Genomic DNA, 23,287 nt, shown 5'->3' with positions numbered 1-23,287 from the left:
TCATTTGCTTACAGATAAGCAGGAGTCTGTTATTAAGAGGAATTATCAGTGTACTGTAATTTAAAACAGATAAACAAAGTAGCTTGACTTTTCCAGTTTAGATTAAATAACAAAAAACACTGATAAAAAACAAAAAGTATGTTCAACACAAGCCCTATTCTTTGAACCCATGTTGAACAAAGTGGTATATGTTTAGATTGTAAGCTCTTTTGGGCAGGCCCTCTTCACCTCTCGTGTCGGTTATTGGTTGCTTTGTATGTATTTATGTTCAATGTATAAACCGTTTATAGTACAGCGCTGTGCATTATGTTGGCACTTACATGTTAGAAAATACATTTATAAAAAGATACTGGCTCTTTTGTGTTGTGCTGTAATTAGACTTCAAACCTTAAGTGGATATATTTGGATACAAATAATGCTAATATTAATAAGGCTAATGGCACACATGGAGGTATATTTATCAAAGAGAGAAGTTATAGTGAAATTCCTCCGCTCTCCATTCATTTCTATAGCAAAGGCATGTTTATCAAAGGATGAACTTTCACTTTCACGAATTGATAAATACAGTACTCTTTTAAAAATCCCATAGAAATGATTGGAGAGTGGTGGAATTTCACACTAGTGGACTAGGGTGATCTCTAACTTTACTCTTTGATAAATATGCCACCTGGTGTTTTTGAAAAAGCTGATCCAACCCACACCCAATCCATGTGTGTAATGACAGGGTAGTGAATTCTTTACTTCAGGTGGATGGACACAGAATGATCAACATATGCAATGAGTGTATTTTCAATCGTCCATTCAAGGTATCAACTCTACCTACGAATACTAACTACTTTTGGAGCAGGCACTCAATGAAGGCAATCTTCCACCAGGCAGATAAATTCAAAGTAAAGAGTCTGTCGTGTCCACAGCCTTAAGCGTTTCATGATTAACACTTAGGGGCACATTTACTTTGCTCGAGTGAAGGAATAGAATAAAAAAAACGTTGAATTTCGAATGTTTTTTTTGGCTACTTCGACCATCGAATTGGCTACTTCGACCTTCGACTACGACTTCGAATCGAACTAAAAGTCGTTTGAATATTCGACCATTCAAAGTGCTGTCTCTTTAAAAAAAACTTCGACCCCCTACTTCGCCACCTAAAACCTTCCGAGGTGCAATGTTAGCCTATGGGGAAGGTCCCCATAGGCTTTCCTATGTTTTTTTTGGTCGTAGAAAAATCGTTTGATCGATGGATTAATATCCTTCAAATCGTTTGATTCTAAGGATTTAATCGTTTGATCGAACTAATTGTGGTAAATCCTTCGACTTCGATATTCAAAGTCGAAGAATTTACATTCGGCAGTCGAATATCGAGGGTTAATTAACCCTCGATATTCGACCATATGTAAATCTGCCCCTTAATCATAGGCCTATGACTAAGAGCCTATGATTCAGTGTTTATCACAAAACGCGTAAGGCTGTGGACACAATAAACTCTTCTGCCTGGTGGAAGATTGCCTTCATTGAGTGCCTGCTCCAAAAGTTTTTTCCGGTTTGTCCGCTCCCCGTGCTGATGGCTCAGGGCGGTGCACCTGGGCCTCTTCCCTTATGTGGTGAGTTATCAATTTCTACCTGCAGACCCTAAACTACAGATTTATTATACTAACTACACCATTTTTAACAAAGACATTTTCCTAATGTGATTCTGTCATCATATAAATTACCCACTTTCTAATTATATACTATAATACCATTTCATTTTCCATACGTTTAATCTGTTACACTCCATGTTCTGATTTATATAGTCAGCACAGACATCCCATGCAGTATTTTCATAGACGTTAACGAGCCTTTCAATAAATTGCATTTGACAAAGGCTCTGATTTTGAGGATATTGAAATTCTGTGCCATAAAGCAAGGCAGGGTCTCTGTTGCAACTCATGTAGTTGTGTTTTGCAAGTACAGTGTACTCCTGTCCAGCCCTTTACCTAACCGCTACAGTAACCAGGCAGTAAGTACAGGGCTTCCTATGTGTGTTGTGCCCATAATGACCTGATTTGACAGTTAAAATAGCTGCAATGAAAGGGTGTGTAAATGTATGCCACTTCATCCCCCTCTTACCCAGAAGGCACAAGATGAGCCTGTTTGTGTGCACATTACCACAATCTATACAAATCAATGTGCATTTGACATCCGGGGCAAACTCAGGCACCTGATTGCAGCAGCTGCATTTATATAAAAGGGGAACTATCGTGAAAATTTTATATAATAGGAAACTTTCTAAATATAATCAAATATTCTGAATTGTTTCTGAAATAATCAAGTTTCAGCATACTGAAATAAGAAACGTTCTAAAAAAACAATCAATTAAATATTCTGCATCGTTTATCTTCACTATTCCTCTTTCAGCATCTGTTTCTCTTAATTCTGTCTTCATGCAGCAGTTGGGTGTCAGATATTCATTAACAGATCCAATATATCTTATAGGGGGGCTTCCTCTCCTAGCAGATGAATTAGAGTTCATTCAAACAAATGACTCCAGTACAAACAAAAAAAAAATATAACAAAATAACTGTCTTTTGCAGAAATCCTGCATGTAGAGAGACAGGATGTCTGGTAATTTTAATAGAGTGAGCTCTAATACATCTTCTAGGCAAAAGGAGCCCCCCTATAAGGTATTTTGGCTCTAACTGTATATGAATATCTGACACCCAACTCCTGCATGAAGACAGAATGAAGAGAAACAGATGCTGAGAGAGGAATAGTGAGGATAAACTTGATTATTTCAGAAACGATGCAGAATATTTAAAGGGGTGGTTCACCTTTAAAGTAACTTTTGATTATGTTATAGAACGGCCAATTAAGCAACTTTTCAATTGCTTTTCATTATTTATTTTTTTTATAGTTTTTTGTCTTTTTATTCTGTTTTTTTGCAGCTTTCAAATGGGTGTTGCTGTCCCCTTATAAAAAAACAAATGCTCTGTAAGGCTACAAATGTATTGTTATTGCTATTTTTTATTACTAATCCTTTTATTCAGACTCGTTCCTATTCATATTCCAGTCACTTATACAAATCAATGCATGGTTGCTAGGTTTATTTGGGCCCTAGTTACAAGACTGCTAAAAATGCAAATTGAAGAGCTGCTGAATAAAAAGCTAAATAACTAAAAAACCTTCAATAATAAAAAAATAAAACAAATTGCAAATGATCTCAGAAAATCATTCTCTACTCCATACTAAAAGTTATATCAAAGTTGAACAACCCCTTTAATTGATTAGAACGTTTCTTATTTCAGTATGCTGAAGCTTATATTAAATTTTCATTTTAGCGATAGTTCCCCTATCTCTCAAACTCTGGCACCTGATTGCAGCAGCAGCAGTTATATTAAATGGATCCTGTCATCAGAAAACATGTTTTTTCCAAAATGCATCAGTTAATAGTGCTACTCCAGCAGAATTCTGCACTGAAATCCATTTCTTAAAAGAGCAAACAGATTTTTTAAAATTCAATTTTGAAATCTGACATGAGGCTAGACATTTTGTCAATTTCCCAGCTGCCCACCAGTCATGTGACTTGTGCCTGCACTTAAGGAGAGAAATGCTTTCTTGCAGGCTGCTGTTTTTCCTTCTCAATGTAACTGAAAGTGTCTCAGTGGGACATGGGTTTTACTATTGAGTGTTGTTCTCAGATCTACCAGGCAGCTGTTATCTTGTGTTAGGGAGCTGCTATCTGGTTACCTTCCCATTGTTCTTTTGTTTGGCTGCTGGGGGGAAAGGGAGGGGGGTGATATCACTCTAACTTGCAGTACAGCAGTAAAGAGTGATTGAAGTTTATCAGAGCACAGGTCACATGACTTGGGGCAGCTGGGAAACTGACAATATGTCTAGCCCCATGTCAGATTTCAAAATTGAATATAAAAAAATCTGTTTACTCTTTTGAGAAATGGATTTCAGTGCAGAATTCTGCTGGAGCAGCACTATTAACTGATGTGTTTTGAAAAAAAAATGTTTTCCCATGACAGTATCCCTTTAAGTATACATACATTGCATTGTGTGTAAAAACATGGTAATATATGCCAATCCTTTTTTAAACAAGCCCTAACATTTTTAGGATAATGTAAATTGAGGGGAAAAGATTCAGCTATTGATACATGTATTGATTAATGAAGACTGTTACAGTATTATAGATTGCTTGAAACATTTTATAAAATTAGCAGCATGCTTTGCAGGCCATGCATAAGCACAAACAGAATGGTAGTTACGAGTTTTGGTAAAAAAAATGTCTATCTATTTGTTTCATGCAAAACACAGTAATATGTAGTAAGAGAGATTTTAAGCATAGGGGAGGAAGCCTTTTGCGCATGCTTGCCTGCATTATGTCCTGAGAATCATCTATTCCTCTTACCTGTGGTCATTCCTCCCCATCTTCTGGTGTGATCTCTGTTTCTTTATGTACCACTACTTTGGTCACTGACATGTCAGGGTGCTGCTCTTTGGCCTCTTTAATTGCCTGAGCCAGCGCCTAGCGCAAGAAATACCGCAGAAGGGCAAAAAACAAAAAAAGGAGGTGGAACATGCAAGATCAGTGATAAGGTGGATATTCATGAATACCAATTACACAATTTACAAATGAGGAAAGACAATTAAAAATTGAGAGAATTAAAAGAAAACAATTATCTGATGCAGGAAAGAATAAGAAGATTCAAATGCTCATCTTGTGCATTTATTTTAATTTATTTTGTGCATTTTAATATTTATTTTTATTATAGACTGAAATAAAGAAGTGCTTAATAGTAAATACTTTAACACATCCATTTACCCCCTTTCCAACAACAATCATGTGTGCCTTGGTGTGATCTTAGATGAGCTGCTTTATTTAACATATGGTTCCCAAGGGAATACTTTACCTGATCGTGGTCAATGTCGGCATCACCTGTAATCACTATTCGCTTTTCAATTCTCGTCTCTGAGATGCCTCCTTTCACAGTCTACACAGGAAGAAACACAAATAAAAAAAGACAGAAAGTGTGATTGCTCAGATATTCCTTACTGCATGATGCAACACGTTTCTTACATTGAAGGCACAGTCTTCATTTAAATGGCCACACCACCATACAAATCTCCGCTGACCTATACATCTTGTCTACCCCCCATCAAACATCTCCATTTTAACTGAACCCTCTTTCAGTCCCCAGTCATCTGAGAACTCAGAAAATGAAACACAATATTGAATATCCAGTTCCCAAAGTTTATAAATCTAATTTTCAATACTTTCAATGGTATATCTGTCGATCTAAGCCAGAGAGATAGAATCTCCAATCATAAGGGTCAGATTTATTAAGGGTTGAATAGTAAATTCAAAATTCACACATTCGAATTGTAATCCCCCTATTCGAATGTAAATTTGACTGTTTGAACATGGAAACAGTCCGAATTTGAATATTCGGCACCTAAAACCTATGTACAAGTCAATGGTAGCGGTCTGTTGAGCCATTTGGACATCTTCCTGACATATGAGTGTTTTTCGGAGAAAAACTCAGTTCGTACGATTCAAATACGATTCGAATTTTCAGGTTGAAACTATTTCAATAGAATATCAGACATTCTCATTTTTTCTTAAATAACCTCCCAGTCAATTTGTGAGTATATTCGAATTTATTAGAGTAAAAAAAATTTCACATGAGTTCTGCCTTTAATAAATGAGCCACCCCGTCTCAATAATAGAGTTTTCAGGATCGTAAAAAAATTCCTATGACACTGATATAAATAAAATATCAATCTTAAATCAAGGGGAAAATCAACCAGCTTGCATTATCCTTATTAATTAGGGATCTTCAACCTCAACCTTTGATAAATGCAAGCTTTCAATTATAGTCACATCTTAGTAAAGACACTACAGTATATTCCAACTATAAGTAATTCCAGGCTTCCCTTAGCAGGTTATGTCTACACATACCCAACTGACTTGTGTTCAATAAATTGGATGCTAATGCTGTGATGCTGACATATAGACTATTGTGTAGCAGAGTGAACAGGCTATAGGTTTAGTTAATCATTAAAGACCATCGTTACAATGTTGATCCATGGAAAAAGGGGCAGTTAGTACTCACTTTGGTTATGTGTGTAGTTGTTGTAGTTCCAAATGTCTCTGATGTAATGGTCTGAGCACTCATTAACATCCCGGGATCTGTGTCTGTACGAGCGCCCGTCTAAAATAAATTGACAAAATGGTGTTACTAGGTTAGCTATAAATGTAACACCAGGGAGGAAGAAAAACAACTCGACTGATACCGTACCAGAAAGGCTGCTATAAAATTGCTGCTAAGAGTATAGTTAGTAAAATGCTATTCTATTCTGTATTTATCTGTCACTGCTCTTGGAATTTTTTGTCCACCTGTATTAATTTGCACAAGCACATTTTCTGGGCTGTCATACAATTACCATTAAGGGGTAGATTTTTTTGTTGTCTAAGACAAACTTTCAGGGAAGAAAATATCTGGTGAGCAAAAACACTTGAAAATTGCCTAGAATGCCATAGGCCAGAAAGTTTGTCACTATTCTTTTTTTTTGCTCAAGTTTTCTGGAACATCAAGTAATTATGCTATTACTTGATGAACACTGCCGCCAGGCTCATACACCTCAGCAACCGCTCCTCCTCTGTCATGCCACTCTGCCAATCCCTGCACTGGCTTCTGCTACCTTTCAGAATAAAATTCAAATTAATTACCCTGACATTCAAAGCACTTCATAACTCTGCCCCGTCCTACATCTCGGAACTCATCTCTATATACTAACCCAACCGCTTACTATGCTCCTCTACTGACCTGCTCCTCAAATCTTCTCTCCATACCTACTCACACACTCACTTTCAAGACTTTGCAAGGGCTGCACCCCTCCACTGGAATTCTCTCCCAAGATCTGTTTGACTTTCTCTCAAACTTTCTGCTTTCAAAAGATCTCTTAAAATGCACTTATTTAGAGAAGTCTAACCTCTGCTTAACTACCAAATGCAATACCACATACAGTACTACATCTCTCACACACTTAATTCTGATCTTGCGCACTCCCACACCTTGTGTCTTACTCCCTTCCCTTTAGATTGTAAGCTCTTTTGCACAGGGCCTTTAAAACCTTTTGTACCGGTATTGGTCATGATGTATGTAACTCCATATGTTGTACGTATGTACTTCATGTTATTTAGTTGTATAAACACATTTACTTTAGAGCACTGCACAATATGTTGGCATGTTAATAATAATAATAATAATAATAATAATAATAGTATCTTAGCAATAATCCTCAGAAGATACTGGTGCAAAAACTTTGTTTTACTGCAGTGGTTACAGTGTACCTTTCACTGAAGGTGCTGGGAAATATAGTCTTTTTTTTTAAGAGACGGTTAAGCGAAAACCCATTAAACTATACATAAAAGAGAAAATTAGCTTCCCACTTCCCAAACCACACAACAGGAGACACAGAAGCCATCCGTTATTGCTACTCCTGGCTAAAAAATGCAGAGTAGAAGAGCAAGGTTGATGACCATCTCCCCATTAGCATGTTCAGCAAATGTCAGGTCTGGATCAGCTTCAACTATAAATGCTCCTCTGGCGATATGGAAGTGAATAGGACTTGAAGGAGCACAAGACGGTACCTGCCACCCCCACTGTAATAAGTGTTTTTTTACTAAGTAAAATTGATAACTGTTGTTTTGTGAGTCCCCTGAGATGTGCTTCTGGAGTGGTAAAGCCTCTGTAGAGGTATAGGCTTGTCAGCAGGCTTCTTTTCTCAGGGGTGATCCTGGCCCCTCCGCCGCCTGAGGCAGCAGCAGTTGCTGCTGCCCCCCCTCCCCCAGAAATTCGCTCTTAAAGTACCAGGAGCAGCATTTTTGCTGCCCCTGGTACCTAGTGGGGCACTGCCGCCTGAGGCGACATGCCTCAACTTGCCTCATTGGCCAAGCACCCCTGTCTGTTCTCCAATGTGGATGATAAAATATCTGGTTACATTTCTGCTGGGATTACTGTAAATTATCAGCGGTAAAACATGCACTGCGTAGCCGTCCCAAGTTGCCTTTACCTCAGAAGACTCATAGGTAATTGTTTTCGTTTCTGTGTGTACTACTGGAACATCCTTGGTACTAATATCTGGCTTCTCTCCCTCCGCAATAGTGCCGAATGTGATGATCTCTGTTTTTACAACCGGTGACTGCACAGAGAAAAGAACAAGGGTAAGGACAATGCAATAGGATTTCTAAGGAACTATTCATTATTTTTTTACACCACACTTTCTAGTTCTTCAGGTTTTAGAGAACTGAGAACACTATTATGATTGAGATACCATATACTAGGGTCAGTATGTAAGTAAAGTTATAATAACAAAGTCTAGCATTAGCAAGGTTATGATGAGCTGCACAGTATTATCATAATCAGTAAGGAGTGTCACCATATCTCCTGCCCGGTTAAGATTGTAAGCATTATGGGCATAAGATACCTAAACATTTAATTAGTACTGCCTCAGAAACAAGCAGAAAAAGCATGTTTTTTAAAGAACAATGGCTATGAAATCTCCAAACAAGCACTGTCCCTAGCTATAGATTATATAAAGATGCAAATGAATAGACAATGAACATGTGGGCTGCTTTTATGTATACTATGCATAGTGAACTTCCTACAAATAAATAACCTGGGCCATAATAAGGGATAAAGGAAAGTAGAATAGAGAAGTATATTACAATAGGGTTCTGGGGTGGCACATTCACATTTGCTTAGACTGTTGTATCCCTCTCTCTGCTGCTTATAATGCTTAATTGATGGTGAATTGAGTCTTCCTTCCTTTACTATCTATGTGAAGAATTTCTAGCCCAATTATTTGTTGCATTTACTTCTGCTATTAAATATATATCCGAAACAACTTGGAACTTGATTCATCTTCAAGAAATAAGCACAATACATTATATAATAAAAGCACAGCACAGATAAAGCCTTAAAGGTGCATTTACTTTCTATCTTTCTAAATTTAGAAATTTTGCAAAATCTGCCCCAGTTACAAGGAGTTTTAATGTTCCATTTATCTTCACTCTAATAGTGACTTGTGAGGACATAACATACTGTGCAACACAGAATGTTCTTTGCCTGAATATTTAAATGTTGAATTACAACTAGAGATGGCAGTTTAATAACACTATCAACTTTTTTATTTAACCTAAAGTAGCTAGATCTCTCTTATCCGCATTCTACTTAATTAAGATGTATACATAGTAATAGTAAAGACAAATAATCAGTACAGTACTGAAAGTTGTAGTGTTCCTTTATTGTTGTAAGTCTTGAAGCTGCAATTATGGCCATTAGAGTTGAGCTTTCAAAAATGTCTTGATACTCATATGGAGAATGCTAATTATCTACACACCAATACATGTCAATACTAGTCAATACTAATATACCGGGTACAGTTTATTTATTGGAACTGGAAGACAAAGAGATTTTAGACATTTTGCCTTCAAAAAGCTGGAAATTACCCTCAATTAACTGGGCTTGTCCTTGCCAGGGGAAAATTCCAGAAGTTTGTATTTTATCAAGGACTGGCACTTTCAAACAATGCTCACTGTAGACAACAATGGGTGGGATTTCAGGGATTTTAAGGTCATGTGTTTATAAAACACCTAAAATCTTCCCATGTATATCTGTCCATAACAAGCAACCAATGACCAATGGATTGTTACTTATACTAAGGGAAAGTAGATACACCTTCTAAACAATGGCATAAACAGAGACAATGAATTAAACTTTACAAAAGAGCAAACTATGATCACTTTACATATTATGCTTAGGGAAATCAGTGAAGTGCAGTGCCCAGAGACAGCATGGAATGTTATTGTACTGCGCCACTGTACTGAATATATTTTCCAGTTATTACTGATGTCACTCCAACAGGCATGTATCCTGAGTAATATATGTAATGAATGCGCTCCTTTAACAATTACCTTGACATACAGGGGATTATTTATTAAAGTCCGAATGCAAAAAACTCGAAAAAGTTTTTATGAACTATAAAATCCAAAACCTCGAATTTTTCAAGATTTATTACGGTATACCCCGAGGATGCAAAAAGTCCAAATCAGAAAATACTCAACATATAGTAGAACAATTTCAACCAATGGCAGAGGTCTTATTTGCAATTTTAAGATTATGGTTTGCGTTGGGTTTCGTACGATAATCTCAACATTTCAGGCTTTTCCACCGATTCCACAAAAAATTCAGACTTTTTGGGGCGTCAAATCTGAAAAATTTGGATTTTTCACGTGACATTCCGGAAAAGTCACGGCTTTTATTATTTAAAACATGAGAAAATGTAGGATTTTGATAAATAACCCCCACAGTGATGGTTACACTAAAGACTTTTGAATGAAACCATTAAAAAGACATATTGTTAAAGGGAAACTATATCTTTGTTTTCAACATAAGCTCATTCAGTTAGGCTTATGTCAAAAATGGTACTATCTGAATATGCAGAAATAAATATCAATATATGCTTGCTGGCATCCGTTCCTCATATTCCATACTCTTACTGTTTAATGCAATCCCAATCTCACCTTCTTCCATTATGAACTGATAGTTTCCACCAGCGCAGAAACCCATAGCAACCAATAAGCCATTAGGTTTGGTTGGACTACTAAAGGTAAATGAAAACAAAGTTCTGATTGGTTGCTATAGATTCCAGAACTATTACAAATTTGCCCTGTGTTACTAAATAATTCTCACTGAGATATAGGCTGTCCATTAATGACAGTAGTAACACAACACTTTAGTAATGTAATAAGGACTATTCATGGTGCTTACATTTGACCAAAATAGATTTTTCCTCAGAAGAGAAATTGGTAACATGAATGCTCTGCTGTTTTTATTTAAAACAACACAGGCAGATGAGAAGAGACAGGCTTTATTTACAAGCATAACAGCATGTAATGACCCCAAGGTTTCCCTGTTAATCTCTCTAACAGTTATGGCCTCTAGTAGTGCAGTCAGGAGGGTTATTACTCAGGCTACATTTTTATTGAAGTGAGCATTATGGTGAACAGCAGTGTACTACAGGGCTACCTTACATGTCAGAATTTGGCACAGATCAGCCATTTTTTCATGGTTGTGGAATGATTTAAATTAGTTTATAATAGAATAAACACTGAATGGGTATAAACCAGTTACCTCTATTTGAGGCTTGCCATCCAATAACTCTGAGTCATGAAGCTTTGAGCCATGCTGCTCTTCTTGCGCATAACAAGCAGAAGCATCAACAGCTAGATCTTCATCAGGCTCCTTTTTGACTGTAGAGCCCTCAACCCCTTTTAAGCTAGAAGCAATGACTGTGACTGCAAGCTCAGAAGCATCCCCGCTTGCATGCACACTCCCCACTTGACTCTCCTCCAAACTGACTATCCCCTGCACAACCTTCTCTTTCGTTTTCTGTTCAATGTCCTCTTGTCCTTTGCTACTGGAATCCCATTCTGTTGTAGTCTCTTTTCTCTGTTGGTAAAATAAACAGTTATTTAATGACGTTTGGCATCCTTGTTTGAAAAAATAAGTCTAAATAAGCCTTGTTTCTTCACTGGGCAAGATAATAGCTATTTCAACAATTAAAATGTACATTAACACAGTGGCATGTTATATTATTGTCATTATAGGTATGTTAGATGAAAGAAGGTTTAATTTTAAAGAGCAGAAAAGTTTTTTTTGACGTAGTGGATTTCTCTTCCTAAAGTAGTTTTACCGGCAGTTTCAAGAAAGGGCTGACTATCTTTTAACTAAGTGAGTAAATACAATGGAAGTAATACTCTTAGTACAATGCTGATCCTGGGCCAAAATATCACTTTTTGGCCTATTCTCACTTTTAAAGGTTAATTGGAGACAGCTTCAGATTTTTTTCCCTTTCTTCTGGATCAACTACAATTTAAGTAGAAAAAAAGTTTGAACTTAATGGACCCATCTTTTTTTCAACCTAAATTACTATATAACTATGTAATACTTAAGCCAACTGCCCTTTTTTATAATGCAATTTTCTGTTACATAAGAGATCATGATTTTTACATTTTAAAAATAGTCTTTTTTATCTGTACCACTCTTCTGCTTTATTCTATTATGGATATACTGTATCAGTATGCAGTATGGTGTAAATAATACCCTAGAAGATAATGAGCAAGCCATTCTCTATTATAAAGAAAGCTAGAATAACTGTTGTGAATTAAAAAAGGGATGCTGTTTTTTGAGATCTCAGAAAGCAGGCACTCGAGAAATTCTACATTACAACATAGAGCAACATATTTATTTGCTTAACTGTGCACACTGTATAATTCAGGGACAGAAAAACTATTAAAACAATACTGTTATTTTAATGTAAATACTGCCCTCACATAATTAAGCCTATAGTTCATCATAACTGCATTGTTAAAAAATGACAGCTATGTTTGGGTATATGATCAATGTGCTTCGTGCAGGTTCTAAGTTTGATTATTTTAATTATTAATATATATAAATTATTAGTAATAAATACTGTGCTTCACACTTAAGTCCCATAAAACTCAAGTTATATCAGAGCATAATACCAGACATTCACATTTGGCTTAAATATTCAGCTGGCAAAATCCTAAACATTTTGTTGCGTCACCCTCGGTGACAATCATACAGGTGCAGTACAGTCAATTGCCACTGAAATGAATGGGAGCAATTCAATAGTTTTGTTGCCCACTCAAAGATCTATTAATTGTCCAAGTAATTAACTGCCCGTAATTGTGCCATTGCCCTTAGGCACGTAATCCTGAAACAATTTAACAAATTTTAATGAATCTTTTTGCAATGAATAAATACTAGCTTTGGCAATTGTTTCACTGGTCACATATACATTGAGCCTAAATCAGTTGATGAAAATGTGAAGTGGCCCTTCTCTTATGCAATACACATGAAGAACATATTGAGAAAAACAACTCATAAGCTTATACAATCAGCAGCCACCTGAGCCCAGGATTGTGAAGTAGATGTAACCTCTCCTAGGAACTCAGATGGCTTTCTTGTAGATTCTAATAAACTGTAGATATCTGAACCTTCCAAGGTTTTTTCACCAGATGATTGTTTGGTCTAAACAGACAAAGAAATGAAATGTCAAACAGGGACAACAAGGAAAGACATATGAAAACAGAAAGAAGAAAAAACACAAAGAAGAGAAAGTTAGGACGAGGGATTGTGGGTAGCAAAGAGACAATATGAAAGAGAACATTAAAGATTAGGATAGTGTTGGAAAGGATTGTATGAGAGTGCATATTACCAGGAGACAGGATGATGGAGGAATAAAAACAAAACAAGAGGAATGACAGACAGGTTCACAAGACATACATTTACATTAGTTAGGATACAACACAAGACAAGAACAGATAAGGGATAAAAGCCACCGGAGTCATGAACACAGCAGAAAAGGGAAAATAAAACTAGTGCACATCTGGTAGGCCTGTAAGAAAAGCTGTAAAGCTGAGGGCCCTATTCAACAACCTAAAATAATATAGGAAATCAGTTTGACCAAAATCTGTAGGGAAATAATGGCATCAAAACAACATACAGTGTGGTCCTCATTGACTGAAAGGGAAGATTCTTTGGAAAGTAGATTTTAACATGATAATGAAGCCTGCTGGTTTCACAGTAAAGTTGATTTGATTGTCCTGTTGTGAGAGAAGTTGGTAACACTAATCAATGTTACTAAGCATGGCGCTCACAGTAAGGTACAGGATCGTTTTGTGCAAACCTGTCCCCTATTACCCAAATGGATAAAATGTACCTCCAAAATCACTTTACACCTTGTCACACCTGTACCATGCTGGAACAGACACATTCTTGGCTGAGGAATATCAATGAGGACAGAACTGTATAGTTTGCCTTAGAGGTTTGAGAATGTCACATATTAAATTGCAATGATTTATAAGGAGGAACTATGTGAAGTCTTCAAATTAACCACACAAAATCCAGTTTGCTTGCTTTGGTGTCTCTCAGTACAGTATTTCAAAATTATTGTTACAGGTTTCAAACCCAACCAGCTGACTGGCTCTGATCATAATAGAGAGGTATTTCTAAGAACGTGTTGAATAGGACCCCTGGTTGTTAGATCTGGGAAACTGCTAGCTATAGCTCTTATTGTTGAGACTGCAAGCCATTACCATAAGTAAACATATGCATTTCAGTGACTTGTGTTCTGTTTAGGGATTCAAGCCTCACATTGCTCACTATGGTTGCAATGCTAATAAAAAAAAATGAAAAATCATAAATATAAGTTAGCTGCTAAAGGAATGCCAAGCAGCAAGTGAGCAAAAGGGTATTGTGAAGCTGGGATATGTCTGGTTTTCATGCGTTTACTCTTCAAAATGGGGCATATAGTCATTGGTGCATGTTACTACCACTTTGGATGCAGATGTCTCAGTAACATAATGAGCAGTTGCAATGGTAAATGGCTGATCTCTTGTGTATCGCCACTCGGACAGCTTCTTATCTTTCCAAGCTGGGACATCAGCTTTAATAATTTCATAATCTTGAAACTGATCAGCCTTCCCAAAAGTCACACTTTCAATCAATTTCTTCTCCACATCTCTATCGTGCACTTTTTTCAGAGTTTCTTCTATTGGACTAGCCAGCTGGGAGTCTGACTCTTTGATTGGGGTCAATGTTTCAGATGTTCTTCTCTTCACAGGAGGTCCTTCTTGAACTTTTCTTCCCTTGTCATCACCAATCGGCTCCAGAATTTCATACTCTCCTGTACCAGGAGCAATTTTCATAGTTTCAGCTATATCCTTTTCCAGCTTTTGAACTATTTCAAAAGTAGATTGCTGTGTTTTTTCTTTTTCCCCTTCTCTTGCTTTACTTGTCATTGTTACGACTTTACCAGACACGGCATCGTAAGATCTTCCTAATGTATACATTTTCTGTTTGCTATCCTCTTCTCTGGACCTAAGTTCCATTTTCAGTGCATCCAAGCTCTGACCTCCCAATGGGCTGGTTTTAAATGTTCCAGCTGGCATTTCACCGCTCACAGTTTTCACTTTGTAAGTCACAATGGTTTTTGATTCACCATCAACTACCTTAGTAGGCAATTTGTCTACAATAACCCAATCCTCTGTGCCCTATATGTGAGATATAAAAGCTAAATTAGAATACCCGGATACGTAAGTTGTGTGTTACTAAAAGAACATCCCTCATTTAAAAGTTCTGCTGTGCATCAGTGATGAAGACCACCCAGTTACTGTGAACTATATTGCCCAGTACCCACATCTACACTGCAATGTGTCTGCCATGCCTGCTTAACATTCCATATGAAGATATATAAAATTAGGTCAGGACTAAGCCAAAGTTTAGATTATCCATGCAAGTCCAGACTTAGAATGAGTACATTGTAAATATATATTAAGCTGTTGAGAATTCACTAAGTAAATGGAAGATCGGTTTTACATTTATTCATGGTGGAGGATTTTATCTAGATTAAATGAATAAAGAGTAACCTCTGGGGATGACGGAATAGTTTTCTGCATAATGATTTGATGAGAAGTAGCCACAGGGCTGGTGGCTCTTGCCTCCCGCAGTTTCTTCACTATGTCCCCTGGCTAATGAAAGAAACACCATTAAAAAACCAGAATGCAGTCAGAGATGCATCAGCTATTGAGCTTGGAGATTGGTAAAGACATGTCAGAATTTAAAAATGAACTGAACAATTCAACTTAATGAATTGGGTCGAAAGGCTATAACAACTAAATTATTTGCCTGCACTATGTGCCATTTAATTCCTTTAGGCAGCGAACTTAGAACAAACTCACCTCTCATAACCATAAGTTTTTACTATTACCTTCTCTGAATGAACATAAGGGCAATTTACTTTAGGAAGGTGGTCTTCCAATCCATCATAAAACATTACAGAAAATACGTATATGTTGCTTATATTCTGGACAAAATGGGAGACATTTCCAGTACCTGTGATTCTAACATGGAGTAGCTTGTCCTTTCTAATGCCATTTGAATTTCTCTTTTTTCTCTCTCTTCTTTGGTCTGCACAAGACAGAAAGAACTGCTTAAGATGCATTATCTCACTACTTATTAATCAGCCAGAGCTGGACTGTAATTTTATTATCTTACAATAATTATTCATTAGCAAACTAGGCTTCAATAACTATTTTGTTTTTACGTTTTTAACTAATTATAAGCTTTGTAAGTGCTGTGGTTTAATGGATGCAGTTTAGAAATATGAAGAAGGTAAGACTAGATCCATGCATTTCAGCTAATGCACAAACACCATATGTAAAAGGGTCCCAAAGCAGGGTACATGCACAGGTAGACCCCACAAGCTGAATGGGTAGATTACAAATCAATTTACAGTCCTGATCTGATTGTAAGGCAGCCATCCCAATCAGATCATATGGGCAGTCCATTATCCATAGGATCAATGATACAGACATTCATAAAATTCATTGGATAAAGAAATATACCAACATGTCCATTTGAAATTGTGCATGCTTTTGGCCATGTAGTTTGGTTGACAATTGGCAACATTGGGCACAGAGCTGATAAAAAAAAAAAAAAAAGTAAAGCAGTCCGAGCTTTATTGATTAGCTCCTTTTTATACTTCATCGGGTGCATACAGTTTTACATCTCACACATTTGACTTTCTATAAAAAAACCGAGGGCGAATCTTTCTAATCTAGGACATTTTTGTATCTATCTTTGTTTCTAGATGGTGCTGCTCATTTTAACAAAAGGCATATTGAAAAGAGATATGATTTTTGAATGAAACATATGGGTTACCCATACCATAAAATGGTATTAATCTTCTATGTTGTCCCCTGTAATAGATGTTTGCAGTGAGGAGCTTCTTAACACTATTGGGCAGATTTATGTCTAAAAAATGGCAGAATAATTCACCAGGCATCGCTGTGAAAAAAATGGCATTGTTTTTTTCTTTGAGCAACTTCCTCTGAAACTTACATACAAAGGTCTGAAGCAGTATGATATAACGCTGAAAATCTGGCATTCACATAGCGTAAAATAAAACCTTAATTGATTTGCAATTTATTTTACACAGCTTTTTACAGTTTTTCTGCAAATTTATTTTGCTCAGCATATTAAATAGGCCCCTGTGTGTAAGATCACAGAAAAGTTTATTCAAGTTGGTCTATTATTTTGAATCTATTGGTTAAAAATTTATTAAATACTTACCAGTAAGGAGTAAGAATGTTTTATATTAGTTCTGATATACGGATAAAGGCCACCCACCCTACAACTTACCTCCTCAGGCACTAGTGGTTCAATCATAGGGGCCTCTTCGTGTCTCGTGACAAGCCGTACGGGAGATGTAGAGAGACGTTTTTCCCATTCACCTCCAGTTGTATCTGTTGAGGTTTCCAAGAAAGTCCTTTTCAGCTCACTAATATTAGTCTGGTGTTTCATCAGTTCTTCTTGATTTCGGTCAAATTCCTGTATAAAAAACAAACAGTTATTGCAGTACAGTCCATCAATATGCCCAACTCCTTCACTGAAAGAAGAGCAAGCAAGAGATTTATCTGCTTGCCATCCAGGAAGGAGAAGAAATTCCAGAAGTTAGTATCAATTCATGTAAAAGCAGTAGCATAAAGCTGACATTTTACTGTATTACATAAAATAAATCCGTGAAAAGTGAAACTGCACAAAAAACTACATTACATCATGATATGTGAGGTTGTGAAGTTAAAAAGTGTTAAGTCCGAGGATAAAACCATGAAACTAAAATTTAAAATGAAAATACACGTAGGAAACCACTTTTCTACAAGAAAGAGAATAACGAAGACTGAAAGAAAAAATAGTCCACTCGATTAACTGGGAAGTAGGGATACTCAGTCCATGCTAAAACCCAACACACAAGGGCATGCAGTGGGACCAATACCAACCTCTAACATAAGATTACTATGTTTGACATATACATTTTCACCCTTTATTCGCTTAATGAGACTATTCTGTAAAAAGTGGAAAAAAGGAATATTAAAAGACACACACAGAGAATGAGAACGATGATGATTTACTGCATGAACCGGTACAGTAAAGACGACAAATATATCCCTGAAAAGGTGCTTGGACATTAACACACACTCTACCTGGGTTTTTGCATACGTATCTTCCTCTTGATCCGACTGGCAGCATAATAAAGACATAATGAAAATGTTTTATTTCAATCAATGTTCTGAATTACGTACAGGGATTCTCAGAAGCTTGATAAGAGGGATTCAAGCTTTGCTTGTTTCAGTAATGTTTATGCAAAGTATCCCATTCACATACTCATCAAAGCAGACGCACAATGCAGAAGTAGTAAGGTCATTAATAACTATACAAGAAATAAAGAACACTGGAATGTACCAATGTATTGAGGCTACATGTCTTACAGATTGAGTAATATGGTTGCTTGGCAATGAGCCTTACAGAAATAAATCCTCTAAATGATTGCAAAATAGGTATAGTAATCTGGTATTAATCTAAATAAAAACAGGAGAATAAAGCATAGGGCCCCTGCTGAGACCCCTCTGCAACTCACAATCTCTGCTTCCAATCTTGGACAGAAAGGGCAGAGCTTCACAGTGGCAGTTAACATGACAGGCCATGTCTCTTCTTGTCAGTGGTGTTGGCAATAGTATGATGGGGGGTCTTCTGCAGGGGCCTGTGCTTTACAAAATACTTTATTTTAAAACATCTTTGATACAGGAATACGCAGTGGAGGCATCCACACTTTATTGAGCTTTCCTCATAAGTTGAAAGCTTTCTTGGGATACTGGGATATGTACTTTTTAACAGCTAATGGTCTACTTAGACTGAAGCCCCTACAGTGCTTCCTATTATTAAGAACAAGTAAAAACAAATTCTGTTCTTAATACTACACATATAATCTAGTGGCACACATAATCAGGGCTTCATTATGATGGATTATTTACCGACACAGCTTTCATAAGAAATTCTCTGCAAATAGAAATTCTAAAATAAGGATAACGCTGCAAATTAGAATTCATGCTGTGCTGTCAAGATATGGAGATATATGAGAAATACTAATGATAACACATAGGTGTTTTATGGATTAAAAGGCTAGAAATAAAGCCTGCTACTGTCAGCTATGAAACTCCTATAAATGGCAACAGGAATAGAATGGAGCCCTTATATGTGTCTATTGGATATAGTAACAGATGAATGTATAATGATTTCAATTTGGCTTTATTCTGCTTGTCAGGGTGTTACTGGCTAAGCTTCAAGTTTAAGAAACTCAAACTGGCTGGCTACAACTTTCCTCATCAACCCCATAGTCCTCGTATAATTTTACACTCCATATGAAGATGCCAGAAGAGGACATGAAGTAACAACCAAAGGGTTTAGCCCAGGAGTGTCCAAACTTTTTGCAACGAGGGCCAGATTTGGTGAGGTGAAAATGTTTGGGGGCCGACCATTTAGCCTGACATTCTTTGAACCATTAACATCATTTAACTCATTTAAACAAGGAATCACGTAGCTGTAGCAGTAATATTTGGGCACATTAGTGAAATGATCTGCCACTTGGTCTGTACTGCTGCCTGTGTGCTGAAGGTGTTAGCAATAGACACGTACTGGCACGTAGTGATGCACCGCTCTCACATAGGTCTTTAGTTTATTGCACCGGCACGTCAGTACGTCTATTGCACCTTCAGCCCTAAAGAAGTATGCGAGAGCATCACTACGTGCCAGTATGTGTCTATTGCTTACACCTTCAGCACACAGGCAGCAGTATAGACCAAGTGGCAGATCATTACGGCTAGGCGTTTCCTGATCGCACTGTGCTGGGGGGCCGCATTATTATTATGGAGGCTGAGGGCCGGTGTAAATTTGAAGAAGGGCCGCATTTGGCCCCCAGGCCGCAGTTTGGACATGCCTGGTTTAGCCTGATGACACTGGAGATGTGCACAGTTGAATAAGGCAGTACTGTACCACTCCATAGCAGTGAGACCTTACATACAGTAACTACCTGCCTTTTTCTTTTCATTTTTTATTTTGTTTTTCCCCTGAGGAAGACTACTCTGGTCGAAACGTGTTGGGCTAATGATTATATCTACTTTGGTATCTTGTTTGTAAAGGTCCTTATAGACGCAAAGATTTCTCTTTGATGAACTACTGATTTTAGTGCAATCCAATCAATCCGTCAAATTATCGTGATGTTAGTGGGAATCGAATGATCGTGCATCTAACGATTTTTACGCCCGACATCGGTCAGAAAATTGATTGGCTAGGTTAGCAAATTTTCATCGGTCACAGTTAAATCTATTGTCCAATTGTTTGCAGGGCCAAGCAGGCAGCTACCCTCAGTTTTCCTGGCTTCAACTAGACAACATCGCTTGAAATGGTCATTTTAGTTGATGGACAAATCGTACATTTCAAGATAAACTTGGTCTATCAATACCAAAAAGATCCTTTAAAAAAACTTTACATCTATGGCCAGCTTAACTCCTTTTTTATGTAATAACTACTCTTTATTTGAGCCAGAGTGTGCAATGCTTCATTTGTAACTATTCATAGCCAGCATAGAGAGCTACCATCAAGCAAAGAGGGCCAGGTACGGAAACTAAAGAACACGCAAAGGCTTAGCCTATCTACAGGAGAATAGAATAAGCTGGCTCTCTGAAGTTGTACAAACCTTTATTTTACTATATGCAGAATATACTAAAGTACCATCTGCAGTTTAATTAGTTCTTCAAGCTGGGTGAATTGAGGATGGGGTCTGGACTGCATTAACTTCTGCACCACAAACAAAGCAAAGACAAGAATGAACAAAAATGGGTTTAATCCAGCCAAACTAAAACTCTTAGCTCCAGAGAGAAATTGTATTATTTCTAGACCTAAAACAAACCCTTGAATATCAGTAAGAGGGTGTATCAAACTGCAGCACTTGGAACACACCAACACATACACATGATGAACAGAAACTAGTAACAGATTGACAGCAGACATTATACGGACATGGTGAAACACTACTTTTTTTAAAGGCTTTAATTCTACGCACCTCGGTGGCAGTGGTTTCACCATCAGCAGCAGTATCCGTCTGTTCACTGTCAGTCTATTTTGTTTAACAAGGTACAGGTTCCGAAAAGCAAGCGGGGACAAAGAATAAACCCAAGTTGTCAGAAAATCCGACAGCATTATTGCCCTATCACAATCCTATGACGATTCTATTAGTGAAGAGCAAAATAAAAGGATAAAGCAAACAAAACAGACCAGATTCTGAGGGATGCTCAAGGCATACACATTCTTTCTGAGACATTGATGCTGTTACATCATTAAAATGGAAAGTGATAAGCAAAATAAACAAAAAACCCTCAATTCATATTTTATTCTCCCTCTGTTCACTGTTTCTACAAGCTTTCTCCTCACATATTCTTCATTCGATTTCATGAGGTTATTCTAGAATTTCAAAATTGTATTTTCGTTAAATATTATCTGATAAAACGACTACTATAACAGCCCCCTAACTTTCAGCTCCTCATTTGTAATTTGCTTTCTCTATATTGGCCCGATTTGTCTGCATTACAATTGATAGTAAAATGGATTGGCTTTTATATACACGCAAGGGCAAGTTTACATCCGAGGAATCTAGTTCAGGGCACATTGGGTTTGAGAACTTTCTTGTCAGTTCCTTTCCGGCACCAAACACAAACTGAGGCAATGTGCTGGAATTCGAGAGATTTAGAAACAGAAGGACTGTATATCAAAATCATTATGTAGCACATCTCCATAATACTTAAGAACTGCTACAAATTCATCTATATATTAATAATAATGTATAATATATAACTGACAAAAATCCAATAGGGGAATACAAAATAATATGAATTCCCCTGCAAATGTATTATTATTATTATTAGTAGTAGTAGTAATAGTACAGGCATGGGACCTGTTATCCAGAATGCTCTGGACCTGAGGGTTTCCAGATAACGTATCTTTCCGTAATTTGGCTCTTAATGCCTTAAAGGAGAACTAAGCCCCCAAACTAATGAAAACCCCTAACCCCTACCGTCCATAGTTCCCCCTCCCTGTTCCCCTCGCACAGGAGTTAATACCTGTAAATGCCCCTAAGTCTTTTATTACCCCTCTATGCAGAGTCAGCGCAGCAGGGTTCACGGGCAACATCTTCAACGCGTCAGGAATATTCAAGTCCCTTCGGCAATTTCCGTGGTTGTCAGCGAATGTGCAGTTGTTTGGGACCGAAAAATTGTGCTGCTTACTTACTGAAGACTCCTGAAGTGGTGAAGATGGCGTCCGTGAGCTCTGCTGCACTGACTCTGCATCGAGGGGTAGTTAAAACTTAGGGGCATTTACAGGTATGTGCGGGGGGACTATGGAGGGTAGGGGTTTTCATTAGTTTGCGGGTTTAGTTCTCCTTTAAGTCTACTAGAAAATCATGTAAAGCCTAATAGGCTGGTTCTTCCGAATAGGATTAATTATATCTTAGATTTGATCAAGTACAAGGTACTTTATTACAGAGAAAAAGGGAAAAAATTGATTATTTGAATAAAATGGAATCTATGGGAGAGGGGCTTTCCATAATTTGGAGCTTCCTGAATAATGGGTTTCCGTTTAACAGATCCTATACCTGTAGTGGTATCAAGTACAGGTATGGGACCTGATATGCAGATTTTGTAATTAATGTATATTGGAAAGTTGCTAAGAACTACAATTTCTTTCATTATGCAACATGTTATTTTTGGGTTTACATCCCTTTTAAGCAATTGCAACGCAAGGCAAAGTTCGGTTTATTATAATGTTTTTATAACTGAATTGTGGCCCTGAGGAGTTTAAATCCAAATCCAATAATGTCCTGAATGTAAGTTGTGATCTGGGATATTTTGTGTGATCTTATGCACCAAACCCACAATTACTATATACAGGCATGGGATCCCTTATCCAGAAACCCATTATGCAGAAAGCTCTGAATTATGGAAAGGCCATCTCACATAGACTCCATTTTAATCAAATAAAATCTGTTATAATAAAACAGTACCTGTAATTCATCCCAGCTAAGATTTCATTAATTCTTATTGGAGGCAAAACAAAGTTTAAATGTTTTTTTCGTACACTTAAGGCACGGGGATGCAAATTAAGGTAAGGCCCCTTATCTGGAAAACCCCCGGTCCTGAGCATTCTGGATAACAGGTCCCATACCTGTACCAATAGCTAGCACTTGATACTAGGTAACAGTCTCAATGAGCAACAGCTAAAAGCTAAAATTAGTGGTCAAATTAAATGTAAGACCTCATAAA

The 23,287-nt window shown here is 37.2% G+C and overlaps 1 protein-coding gene across 27 annotated transcripts in view; it reads right to left on the bottom strand.

The window, feature by feature from the left end:
- The window catches only part of epb41l3.L (erythrocyte membrane protein band 4.1-like 3 L homeolog), a 189,040-nt gene that overhangs the window by 2,978 nt on the left and 162,775 nt on the right, over positions 1–23,287 (bottom strand). For 6 of the 27 annotated variants that reach the window (XM_041565330.1, XM_018266358.2, XM_018266363.2 and 3 more), the window contains 13 exons: positions 21,034–21,087; positions 18,119–18,154; positions 17,915–17,980; positions 17,277–17,465; positions 15,969–16,043; positions 15,503–15,604; positions 14,408–15,127; positions 12,981–13,103; positions 11,181–11,498; positions 8,059–8,187; positions 6,096–6,194; positions 4,893–4,973; positions 4,391–4,507 (listed from right to left, as the gene is read on the bottom strand). In XM_041565330.1, coding sequence (XP_041421264.1) covers positions 4,397–4,507; positions 4,893–4,973; positions 6,096–6,194; positions 8,059–8,187; positions 11,181–11,498; positions 12,981–13,103; positions 14,408–15,127; positions 15,503–15,604; positions 15,969–16,043; positions 17,277–17,465; positions 17,915–17,980; positions 18,119–18,154; positions 21,034–21,087 — 2,103 coding nt within the window. In that variant the 3' untranslated portion in view covers positions 4,391–4,396. 27 annotated transcript variants of the gene reach the window in all.

This window comes from Xenopus laevis, chromosome 6L (genome assembly GCF_017654675.1).
Source record: "Xenopus laevis strain J_2021 chromosome 6L, Xenopus_laevis_v10.1, whole genome shotgun sequence".
NCBI classification, from domain to species: domain Eukaryota; kingdom Metazoa; phylum Chordata; class Amphibia; order Anura; family Pipidae; genus Xenopus; species Xenopus laevis.
The sequence above is the reverse complement of the archived record's forward strand: the minus strand, read 5'-3'. Positions and strand labels throughout refer to the sequence as shown.